The sequence below is a fragment of the Penaeus vannamei genome, chromosome 1 (assembly GCF_042767895.1).
Source record: "Penaeus vannamei isolate JL-2024 chromosome 1, ASM4276789v1, whole genome shotgun sequence".
In the NCBI taxonomy this organism is placed as follows: domain Eukaryota; kingdom Metazoa; phylum Arthropoda; class Malacostraca; order Decapoda; family Penaeidae; genus Penaeus; species Penaeus vannamei.
In genome coordinates this window covers 17,435,942-17,448,441 of record NC_091549.1, presented here as the reverse complement: position 1 = coordinate 17,448,441, position 12,500 = coordinate 17,435,942, and the positions used below count along the sequence as shown (strand labels likewise).

General features: G+C 44.5%; 2 protein-coding genes across 2 annotated transcripts in view; both read left to right on the top strand.

Moving 5' to 3' along the window:
* The window catches only part of LOC113810826 (innexin unc-9), a 62,728-nt gene that overhangs the window by 14,575 nt on the left and 35,653 nt on the right, over nucleotides 1-12,500 (top strand). The gene's annotated exons all lie outside the window — the stretch shown is intronic.
* LOC138862669 (LWamide neuropeptides-like) lies at nucleotides 7,942-8,295 on the top strand. The gene has a single exon (XM_070125339.1). The coding sequence runs from the start codon at nucleotides 7,942-7,944 to the stop codon at nucleotides 8,293-8,295; it is 354 nt and encodes a 117-aa protein (XP_069981440.1).

Here is a 12,500-nt window from a genome sequence, read left to right as displayed (position 1 = left end):
CTCACGTAAGCATAGTGTAATTAGAAAGGATTGTTCTTTTGTCAAGAAGTTTTGCTGTGCTGCCCAAAATAATCATATTAAGATGTGGAAACAGTTTAATATCTCTTAACATATATCAAAATGACAGATTCCTTTTCTATAATTATCAGAAAATCATAAATACAAAATTCATCTCCATGGATCTTACTAATTCCTTCTTTACACATATCCTTATTTATACACACACGTGTACCCTCTCATGCGCTCACTCTCACTCTCGCTCACTTATAGACACACTCATACCTTTCACTTATAAATACATTCATATCCTTACTTATAACCACGCTTAGACCCTCACTTACCTTTACTTATAAAAACGTTCTCCCCCCTTATAAAAACGCATACTCTTGCCTATAAAAAAAAAATACATATCCTTACTTATGAAAATACCTTTGTTTATGAAAAATACTTATACCCTTACTTAATACGTTCTTTTTTCACTTCTCTTCTCTTTATTTTCAATTGTTTTCTTTTCCTCTCTCCTGACTGAATATGGAAATGACTTAACGAGGTGGTTTACATAATATGATAATAACATGTAATAAAATGTAATATCGTATTAATTGAGATGTGTATAAACTGGTTGTCCATTAGGAGCTAATGAGAATGGAGGATACAAGAAAAATATGGAGGAGGAGGAGGAGGAGGAGGAGGAGAAGAAGAAGAAGAAGAAGAAGAAGAAGAAGAAGAAGAAGAAGAAGAAGAAGAAGAAGAAGAAGAAGGAGGAGGAGGAGGAGGAGGAGGAGGCTTTGCTGATGATGATGATGTGATGATGATGATAAAGTGAGGAGGAGGAGGAGAAGGAGACTGTGATGATGATGATAATGACGATGGTGATGATAAGGAAGAGGAGGAGGTGGAAGGGGAGGAGGATGGTGTTGATGATGATAAAGACGAAGATGATATTGATGATTATTATGACAGACGTTTTTGTCAACATTGATAATGTTTATTGTTCTTAGCATTTTTGTTATCATCATTATCTTATGATAATCGTCATCCTTGTTATCCTCTTCTTTATCTTCCTTATGAAAATTGATACAAATCAAGAAAAAAAAATATTGTGCATAAGACACGCCCCCCGATCCCTTTCCCCGCCCACTCCCTCCCACCTGAGGGAACGCCCTCGCACGTCCGACTTATTTGCCTTTCTTAGGAAATCTCTGGAAGCCTTAGCATTTAGTTCAGCCCCCCCCCACCTCCCACCTCCTCCACATCTTCCCCTGTCCCTTTTCCCCCATCTTCTCCTCGCTCCTCCCCCTTCCCCCTCGCTCCTCCGCCTTCCCCTTTGTCCCCCTCCTCCTCCCTCGCTCTTCCCCCTTCTCCATTCGCTCCTCCCCCTTTCCCCTTGCTCCTCCCCCTTCCCCTCGCTCCTCCCCCTTCCTCCCTCGCTCCTCCCCCTTCCCCCTTTGCCTCCCCTCCACCCTCCGCTCCTCCCCCTCCCTCTTCGCTCTTTCACCTTCCCCCTTGCTCCCCCCTTCCCACTGGCTCCTCCCCCTTCTTCTTCGCTCCTCCCCCTTCTCCCTTGCTCCTCCCCCCTTCCCACTGGCTCCTCCCCCTTCCCCTTCGCTCCTCCCCCTTCTTCTTTGCCCCTCCTTCTTCCCCCTCGCTCCTCCCCTCGTGCCTCTCGCCTTTCCCCGTCCCCCTTCCTCCCTTCCACATTCTCTTGTGATTTCTTCACCCCCAAATCCGTGACCCTCTTTCTCACCCGACTTTCTGCTCCCCTCCCCCTTCTATAGCTCCGCCCCGCCTGTCTCCCACACCCTGGGACTCCTTACCTACACCCCTGAATCTCCTCCTATGCTCCACTTTCCCAAACCCTACACCCTCTTGCCCTCCACTTCACCCTTCCCCTCCCCATCCCTCCTCCTCCCCCTTTCTCCCTCCCTATCCTCCTCCCCTTCCCTCCCCATCCCTCTTAACCTTCCCATCCTCCCCCCCCCCCTTACCCTCCCATCCCTCTTAACCTCCCCATCCTCCAACTCTTTCCCCTCCCCCTTCCCCCTCTCTCTACTCTCCTCCTCTCCCCCTTCCCTCTTTACCTCCACCTTCCTTCCCCCTCCCCTCATCCTCCCATCCACCCTTCCCCGCCCCTCCCTCTCCCTCTCCCTCTCCCCCTCCCTCTCCCCTTTGAGAGTACCAAACCGCCTGCATTTCCTGGTCTTTTTTTTTTTTTTTTTGAGAGGGGAGGGATGAGGTGGGGGTGAGGGGAAGGGGTGGGATGGGATTGCGGGGGAGGGGTAGAGAGGGGTATAGGTAGGGGGAGGATGGGGGAGGGGGGAAGTAAAGAAGGCGGGGAGGGTAGAAGAGGAGGAAGAGTTCAAACTAGAAAAAAAGGTAAGCGTTTGAGAATGCGGGTGCTTGTGTGCACGTGTGTATATTGCGTATGTGTGTGTGTGTGTGTGTGTGTGTGTGTGTGTGTGTGTGTGTGTGTGTGTGTGTGTGTGTGTGTGTGTGTGTGTGTGTGTCTATATATATATGTACCTATATACATATATGTATATATAAACATATATAACCATAGTCAAAGAGATGTGTAGACAGACAGATGGATAGATAGGCAGACATATATATAGACAGACAGATGGGCAAATAGACAGATAGATAGACTGCACATGTAGGATTACAGAAGAAAGAACGAAGCCATAATTAGCACTTCGTTTCGAAACTTATCCAGTGTAATCCCTGAAAATCTACCTTTTTTGTACACTTCTCTCCCTCTCCTTCTATTTCTCCTCTTCACTTCGCCTCCTCTCTACTCCCTCCCTCATTCTTCCTTCCACAGTTTCTCCTGGTCTTCTATTTTTATCCCTTTCACTCCATCTTCATTTTCTTTTCCTTCCCTCCCTCTCTGTCATCTTTATTTTATCTTTCCTTCTTCTCTCTTTCAAACCACTTCGTTTAATATTCCTTCTTTCTTCTTCTCTTCTATTTTCCTCCCCCTACTTTCTCCTCTTTATTCCTCTCTCTTTCCTTTCTCTCTCTCTCCCTTCCTCCTCCCTTCCTTTTCTTCCTTTTTCTCACTCTCTCTCTTCTTTTCCACCCATTCCCTCCCCTTTCTTCCACCATCCTTTTCCGTCCCTTGTCCGTTCTCTCTTCTTTCTTCGGCCCTCTCTCCTCCCTTCCACTTACCCCCAACTTCCCATTCTCTCCCTCTACTCCCTCCCTTTCCGTCTTACCCTCTCCCTCCTCTTCCTCCTTGCCCTTGTCCTCCTCTTCTTGTTTTCCTCATTCTCATCTTTATCCTCCCTCACCTTCTCCTCACCCCCCTCACCCTCACCCTCACCCTCACCCTCATCCTTCCCCTTATTCCTTCCCCCTCCCCATCATTCTCACCCTCATCCTTCCCCTTATCCCCTCCCACCTTCCCCTCACCCTCATCCTCATCCTTCCCCTTATCCTCTCCCTCCTTACCCCCTCCCCTTAGCACTTCCCCATCCTCATCCCTCCCCTCACCCTCCACCTCCCCTTCCCCCTTACCCTCATCCTTCCCCTTATCCCAACCTCCCTCTCCCTCACCCCTCACCCTCATTCTTCCCCTCATCCCCTCCCCCTTCCGCCTCCCCCTCATCCCCCTCCCACCTTCCCCCCCCTCCCTCATCCTCACCTCTCACCCTTATCCCCCTCCCCACTTACCCTCACCCTCAGCCTTCCCCTTATTCCCCTCCCCCTTCCCTTCCCCTCCCCTCCCCATCGGAAAGCAGCAGCGACGATCGAGGGCGTTTTATCCCGTAGAGATAATGCGGAGCCTGTTTTGTGGGGTCACGCTTCGCTTCCCCTCGGCTGCGTCCTCTCGCCTCCCCTCTTCGCTCTCTCTCTCTCTCTCTCTCTCTCTCTCTCTCTCTCTCTCTCTCTCTCTCTCTCTCTCTCTCTCTCTCTCTCTCTCTCTCTCTCTCTCTCTCTCTCTCTCTCTCTCTCTCTCTCTCTCTCTCTCTCTCTCTCTCTCTCTCTCTCTCTCTCTCTCTCTCTCTCTCTCTCTCTCTCTCTCTCTGTCTGTCTGCCTGTCTGTCTGCCATTCTCTCTCTCTCTCTCTCTCTCGCTCGCTCGCTTTCTCCCCTTTCTCTTCCTCATCTTGCACTTATTTATCTCAATTATCTCCCCCTCTCTTGCTTCCCCTTTTCCTCTCCTTATTCACCTCTCTTTATCTCCTCTTTTTTTCTCTGTCTCCTTCTGTTTCTTGCTCTCCATGTGTTCATCTATCATTTTCTTTCATTTGCTATTATCGCATTTTCTGTTATTGTCTTTTGTGATTTCTTTCTCTGGTTGTTGTATTTCTCTTTCATCAGTCCTGTTTCATTTCTTCCTCCATCAGCTAAATCACTTTATTTTCTCTCTCTCTTCTTATCCTTTGCTTTTTTTTATTTTCGCCCTCTTCCCCTTTCTTTTTCTCTATTATCACCCGAGAGTATTCTTATCAAATATCTCTTCCTCCCCTCTTCGTCCTCTTCGCCTCCGCCCCCCCTCCCTCCTCCCTCCCCCAATGCCTTCTCTTCGATTGTCTTTCTCATCTTTTATCTGTTTAACCTATATGTTTGTTGTTGATTTTTTTTCTTTCTTTCTTTTCAATTTCCTTGTACAAAAATAAGATTTATTAGCGCTTGTTTATTATCACCATTTGCTTTATTTCATCATTTACGTTCTTTACCATTATTCATTTCATACCATGTCTATTATTGTATAAGCATTTCCATTATTTTTTATCTATTGTACAGATTTACTTACTATCATTCTTGTCATAGTGAGTCTGTACATTCACACTTGTAGAAAAAGTGTGAATGAGAATGAATATCTTCACAATACAAGATATGTATTTAACCGGTTAAATACATCTCTTGTATTGTGAAGATGTTCATTCTCATTCACGCCTTTTCTACAGTTGTTATAGTGCTTCTTCAATAAAAAAAAGAAAAATAATAATAATAATTAATTGATAACAAAAGGGAGAATTATTTATCTTTAATCTTTAAATCTGTGTGTGTGTGTGTGTGTGTGTGTGTATGTGGTTGTATGTGTGTGTATGAGTTATTGTGTATAAATACGTATATATATATATATATATATATATATATATATATATATATATATATATATATATATATATATATATATATATATATGTATATACACATTCACACACATGTATGCGAGTGTGTATCTTTCTTTGCCTATTTCTTTATCTATTCGTGTATTTGTTTCTTGCTATGTTCAGTTTCCTTCTCTTTCTTATTTTTTGTGTGTGTTCACTTATCTGTTTTCTTTTCTTTGACTCTGATTGCCTATCTGTCTGTCTGTCTGTCTGACTACCTACCTATATACCTACATACCTATCTATCTATCTACTTAGTTATCTATATCTAATTTTCTTACCATTCTTTCTATCTACCTCTTTATAATAATTCTCCCTCTCCATATTTCATCTTGTTCCCGCCCACCTCCCGCTCTTTTTTCTTTTTTGACAGTCCTTTTTTCCTTCTTTTTCTTTCTATCTTTTATTCCTTCCAACTTTCTTTCTCTCTCTCTCTCTCTCTCTCTCTCTCTCTCTCTCTCTCTCTCTCTCTCTCTCTCTCTCTCTCTCTCTCTCTCTCTCTCTCTCTCTCTCTCAATCTTTCTCTCCCTCCCTCTTTCAATCTCTCCCTCCCTCCCTTCCTCCCTCCCTCCCCCCCCCTCTCTCTGTCTCTCTCTCTCTCTCTCTCTATCTCTCTCTCTCTCTCTCTCTCTCTCTCTCTCTCTCTCTCTCTCTCTCTCTCTCTCTCTTTCTTTCTTTCTTTCTTTCTCTCTCTCTCTCTCTCTCTCTCTCTCTCTCTCTCTCTCTCTCTCTCTCTCTCTCTCTCTCACGAGGAATTCCCAGCGGCTTAGGGTTCTCGTCCCACCCCCTCCACTCCCCCTCTGCCCCCCTCCTTTCCCCAAAAGAGTGATGGTAATAATAATAAATGTATGATAATGCATAAAAAGGGGGCGAAAGATAAAAGAGGTCTGTAAGGAGGGAGGGAGGGAGAGAGCGAGCAACGGAGAGAGAGAGAGAGAGAGAGAGAGAGAGAGAGAGAATATAGTTGCATATATATATATGGATATATATATATATATATATATATATATATATATATATGTGTGTGTGTGTGTGTGTGTGTGTGTGTGTGTGTGTGTGTGTGTGTGTGTGTGTGTGTGTGTGTGTGTGTGTGTGTGTGTTGTATATATATATATATATATATATATATATATATATATATATATATATATATATATATATATATATATATATATATATATATATATATATTTATATATATATATATATATATATATATATATATATATATATTTATGTATGTATATATATATATATATATATATATATATATATATATCTTTATATATATATATATATATATATATATATATATATATATATATATATATATACATATATATATATATATATATATATATATATATATATATATATATATATATATATATATATATATATATAGAAAATCTCCATCTGGCGTTGTCTAAAATCTTTTTTACTTTTTTTTTTAGCGGACGTCTTGTTAACCAGAAACTCGAAACAACTCGTCATAATATTGATATGTCTTGACATAATCTTTCGTTTTCTCTTTCTTATTATTTTTTTTATTTTTCTCCTTCTTTTTCTTTTTCTTCTTCTTCGTCGTCGTCATCGTCGTATTCTTATTATTATCATTATTCCTTGTCTCCTTCTCTTTCTTCTTCTTTTCCTTCTTTTTCTTCTTTTTTTCCAAATCATGTATTTTGGTGAAAGGTTGAAATTTTGATTGCTAGGTTTTGGTATTTTCCAGTAATAGTGTTATTTGTTACGTTTTTTGTCTATTATTTGGAGGATCGTTTTTTTCTCTTCTTTTCTTTCATTTTCTTTTTTCTTTGCTTTTTCTTTCCTTCGATTTTATTTTTTTTTTTTTATCAAATAGGAGGTTTCTTTGGGTATTATGCATGAGGTCGGTCATATGATGACTATTATAACACACCTTTCCTTTGGTAATTTTGTTTCTGATTCATCTATGATCTTTTCTTCTTCTTCTTCTTCGTCTTTTTCTCCTTCTTTCTTTCTTTCTCTTTTTCTTCTTCTTAATAAATCTTACGTCAAGTTACATATTTTAGGTTCTACATTTGCTTAATATCCTTTCGGGGAATTTTGTTACTACAGTACTACTACTACTACTACTACTAAACATCATTTTGTATTTTTGTTTCGTAAAGCAAAACTGAGTCTCTATCTATCCCAATTTGCAAGATTTCCATCCTGATTTGCAACATTTCCTCCTCGACTCGCAAGATTTCCATCCCATTTGTACCCACAATTTGCAACAATTTCCATTCCCTCCGATCAAAAATCGATCCTTCTCTTCTGCTGTCGACTGCGACAAAGAAACCAATTGTATCCCAATTTGCAACATTTGACCTCACAACTCGCAACAATTCCATCCCAATTTCGCAACCTTTCCACCTCCAATTCGCAACCTTCCCACCCACCAACCTGCAACAATTTCGCCCCCTCCCTTCGCCTCTCGACCCAGAAACAATTTTATCCTAATTCGCATTTCTATCCCAACCCAAATTTCGCAACACTTCCCACCCACGATTCGCAACACCACCAATTTGCACCAAAACTCGCCCTTCCCCCCCCCCCCACTCCCCTGCTCTCTACCGCACCACAGGAACCACAGGAACCAATAACAAGCGAAGCCACGTGAAATAGGACCAGCCTTGTCGCTCAGTCTATCGACCCTCCGTCTAGCTTTCTTGCCCGAGGCGCTGACGAGAGGGTTCGCACTCGAGGCCAAGAACGCCCTCGGTGAACCGTAAGGAATAGGGGGAGATCCAGGAGCAAGGGAGGTGGACAGTGAGGGTCTTTGGTTGAAGGAGATGGCCAGTGAGGGTCTTTGGTTGAAGGAGATGGCCAGTGAGGGTCTTTGGTTGAAGGAGATGGCCAGTGAGGGTCTTTGGTTGAAGGAGATGGCCAGTGAGGGTCTTCGGTTGAAGGAGATGGCCAGTGAGGGTCTTTGGTTGAAGGAGATGGCCAGTGAGGGTCTTTGGTTCACGGAGATGGCCAGTGAGGGTCTTCGGTTGAAGGAGATGGCCAGTGAGGGTCTTTGGTTGAAGGAGATGGCCAGTGAGGGTCTTTGGTTCACGGAGATGGCCAGTGAGGGTCATTGGTTGAAGGAGATGGCCAGTGAGGGTCTTTGGTTCACGAGATGGCCAGTGAGGGTCTTTGGTTGAAGGAGATGGCCAGTGAGGGTCTTTGGTTGAAGGAGATGGCCAGTGAGGGTCTTTGGTTGAAGGAGATGGCCAGTGAGGGTCTTCGGTTGAAGGAGATGGCCAGTGAGGGTCTTTGGTTCACGAGATGGCCAGTGAGGGTCTTTGGTTGAAGGAGATGGCCAGTGAGGGTCTTCGGTTGAAGGAGATGGCCAGTGAGGGTCTTTGGTTCACGGAGATGGCCAGTGAGGGTCTTTGGTTCACGGAGATGGCCAGTGAGGGTCTTTGGTTGAAGGAGATGGCCAGTGAGGGTCTTTGGTTGAAGGAGATGGCCAGTGAGGGTCTTTGGTTGAAGGAGATGGCCAATGAGGGTCTTTGGTTGAAGGAGATGGCCAGTGAGGGTCTTTGGTTGAAGGAGATGGCCAGTGAGGGTCTTTGGTTCACGGAGATGGCCAGTGAGGGTCTTTGGTTCACGAGATGGCCAGTGAGGGTCTTCGGTTGAAGGAGATGGCCAGTGAGGGTCTTTGGTTCACGAGATGGCCAGTGAGGGTCTTCGGTTGAAGGAGATGGCCAGTGAGGGTCTTTGGTTGAAGGAGATGGCCAGTGAGGGTCTTTGGTTGAAGGAGATGGCCAGTGAGGGTCTTCGGTTGAAGGAGATGGCCAGTGAGGGTCTTTGGTTCACGGAGATGGCCAGTGAGGGTCTTTGGTTGAAGGAGATGGCCAGTGAGGGTCTTTGGTTGAAGGAGATGGCCAGTGAGGGTCTTCGGTTGAAGGAGATGGCCAGTGAGGATCTTCGGTTGAAGGAGATGGCCGGTGAGGGTCTTTGGTTCACGGAGATGGCCAGTGAGGGTCTTTGGTTGAAGGAGATGGCTAGTGAGGGTCTTTGGTTGAAGGAGATGGCCAGTGAGGGTCTTTGGTTGAAGGAGATGGCCAGTGAGGATCTTTGGTTGAAGGAGATGGCCAGTGAGGGTCTTTGGTTGAAGGAGATGGCCAGTGAGGGTCTTTGGTTGAAGGAGATGGCTAGTGAGGGTCTTCGGTTGAAGGAGATGGCCAGTGAGGGTCTTCGGTTGAAGAAGATGACCAGTGAGGGTCTTCGGTTCAAGGAGATGGCCAGTGAGGGTCTTTGGTTGAAGGAGATGGCCAGTGAGGGTCTTTGGTTGAAGGAGATGGCCAGTGAGGGTCTTCGGTTGAAGGAGATGGCCAGTGAGGGTCTTTGGTTGAAGGAGATGGCCAGTGAGGGTCTTCGGTTGAAGGAGATGGCCAGTGAGGGTCTTTGGTTCACGGAGATGGCCAGTGAGGGTCTTTGGTTCACGGAGATGGCCAGTGAGGGTGTTTGGTTGAAGGAGATGGCCAGTGAGGGTGTTTGGTTGAAGGAGATGGCCAGTGAGGGTCTTTGGTTGAAGGAGATGGCCAGTGAGGGTCTTTGGTTGAAGGAGATGGCCAGTGAGGGTCTTCGGTTGAAGGAGATGGCCAGTGAGGGTCTTTGGTTGAAGGAGATGGCCAGTTAGGTTCTGTGTTGATGGGTGTTTTCTCCTTCTTTTTCTTCTACTTTTCTTTTTCCTTTCTCCTTCATCTTTTCTTCTTTTTTGTCAGCTTTGAATATTGATTTATTTGATGTACTTAATCATAAGATTTATTCACGTGGTCCCCCGTGAATGTCCTTATAAGGAAGTGATCTGACGTCCTGAAATGCCCACCTATTTAAACATCCTCCGAAAATGATAATTCAATTCGTGTTATCGGTTCCGTTGGCCGGTCATAAAAAAAAGAAAAAAAAACGTTCTGATTTATTGAACGTTTTCCTGTACTAGGAAATGATGACGTGAATTTCGGTCGCTCATAAACCCATAAAATTTGTAAGGATGCTATTTCATCATGTTGGACGAGAGGATGTGTAGCGTTTCCTTCATAGCTCTTAAATAACAGACAATCTTCATTCTCTGTTCGCGCGGTGAGACGCTCATTCTTACGAGACAGACAGTGTGATCTCTAGCATTGCGAGACAGGGAGAGGGAGAGGGAGAGAGAGAGAGAGAGAGAGAGAGAGAGAGAGAGAGAGAGAGAGAGAGAGAGAGAGAGAGAGAGAGAGAGAGAAAAGAGAGAGAGAGAGAGAGAGAGAGGGAGGAGGGAGGAGGAGGAGAGGGAGAGAGAGAGGAGAGGAGGAGAGAGGGAGAGGAGAGAGAGAGAGAGAGAGAGAGAGAGAGAGAGAGAGAGAGAGAGAGAGAAGAGAGAGAGAGAGAGAGAGAGAGAGAGGAAGAGAGAGAGAGGGGGAGGAGGAGGGAGAGAGAGAGAGAGAGAGACAGAGAGAGAGAGAGAGAGAGACAGAGACAGAGACAGAGAGACAGACAGACAGACAGACAGACAGACAGACAAATAGACAGAGAAAGAGAGAGAGAGAAGCAAAAAAAGGCGGGGGGACAAAAGAGAGACAAAAACAAAACAAAACAAAAAAAAAAAAAAGAAAGACAGAGACAAAGACAGAGAGAGAAGAAGAAAAGGAGAAAAAAAATGAAACACCAAACGTGGGACTCGGGAAGCTCACACTTTTTCTCCAAGGCGTGTGACAGAGTGAGGCAGCTCGAGAGAGGAAGAGAGAAGCTGTAATCGCCCGGGAGAGGAGAGGATGAGAGGAGAGGAGACACATAGAAGGGTGAAATGATCGAGTGGGTAAAGGGTGAGGGGACGGGAGGGAGGTAGGCAGAGGGGGAGAGAGGGAGGAAAGGTGAGAGGCGGAGGAAGGAGAAAAAGCAGAGAGGGAGAAGGGAGAGAAGGAAAAGAGGTAGACGAAGGAGAGAAGGAGGAGAGGGAGATAGGGAGAGAATGTAGAGAGGTAGAGGAAGGAGAAAGAAGAAGAGATAGAGATAGAGAGAGGACGGGGAGGGGTAGAGGAAGGAGAAAGAAGAAGAGAGGGAGAAGGAGGGGAGAGAGTGAGAGGGAAAGGGAAAGGAGGAGGGAGGGAGAGAGGTAGAGGAAGGGGAGAGGATAATAGGGTGATAAAGGGAGAGAGGGGGGGGGAAGAATAGCAAGAGTAGGGCGAAAAGAAAAGGAGAGAAAGATAGAGAGAAGTAGCAAGGGTCAGACGAAGGGAGGGAGAAGGGAGAGAGAGAGAGGAAGAGACGGGAGAGAGAGTCGAGGAATAGGAAAGAGATATGGGCGAGGCAGGAGAACAATGGGTCTCCAAGCGTCTGTTTTGGAGACCTAAATGAACAGTTGAAAAGAAGAAGAAGCGACGTAGAAAATGGGCGACAAACAACTGAAGGATTCTCATTAGTAACCGCACCGTCAAATCTACCACAACACCCCCCCCCCCAAAAAAAAAAAAAAAAATCAAGAACAAAGCGGTACAGACCGTTGAAAAGAACACGAAGAGGAGAACAAATGAGACAGAAAACGCGGATAAGGAGAGGGCGTCAAGAGACGGGAAGAGAGAAGAGAAGGAAAGAGGGAAGGTGGATATTTTTGACGAATTACAGCAGAACAAAAGCAAAATAAGGAAATGGCGTCAGGAGCAAGGGAGCTGATGTTCACTTTTAGAAATCTTGTATTCACTTATTTTGTGTAAAATTACTTCGATATCACAGTGCTTAAATAAATAGATGAATGTGCATTCTAGATATATAAGAGAAAGAGACAGAAAGAAAGACAGGTTGAGAGAGATGGATAGTTAGACATATAGATAGAGAGAGATAAGGAGAAAGAAAGATGGGTGAGAGAGGTAGATAGATAGACATATAGATAGTAAGAGAGATAGGAAGAAAGAAAGATAGGGTGAGAGAGAGAGAGACAGATAGACAGACAAATAAATAGATAAATAGAGGGAGAGAGACAGATAGACAGAGAGACAAACACAAAAAAATGAAAGAAAGGAGACATACAAAAAGGAAAAATAAATCAACTATTCAAAAGAGGAAACCAACATACACGTAAGAATGAACACACAGAACAAGGAACTAACAACATACGAAAAAAAACACACACACAATAGACAAAGAACACAGCCAAATAGCTCAAACAAATAGAAAATAAAAGGACCCCCAAAAGAAGCGAAAGAAACAGATTGAAGATTATGTCATTTCACAAGCAAGACGGATGAAGAATTTCTCTTGACGTATATCTCTTGCTTGAAGGAGATTTCCGTGAAGGGAAGGGAGTGACGAGCGGCAGTCACACAACGGAGGGTCCACTCCTGCAGGGGAGAGAGAAGGAGAGACAGGGGAGGGAGGGAGAGAG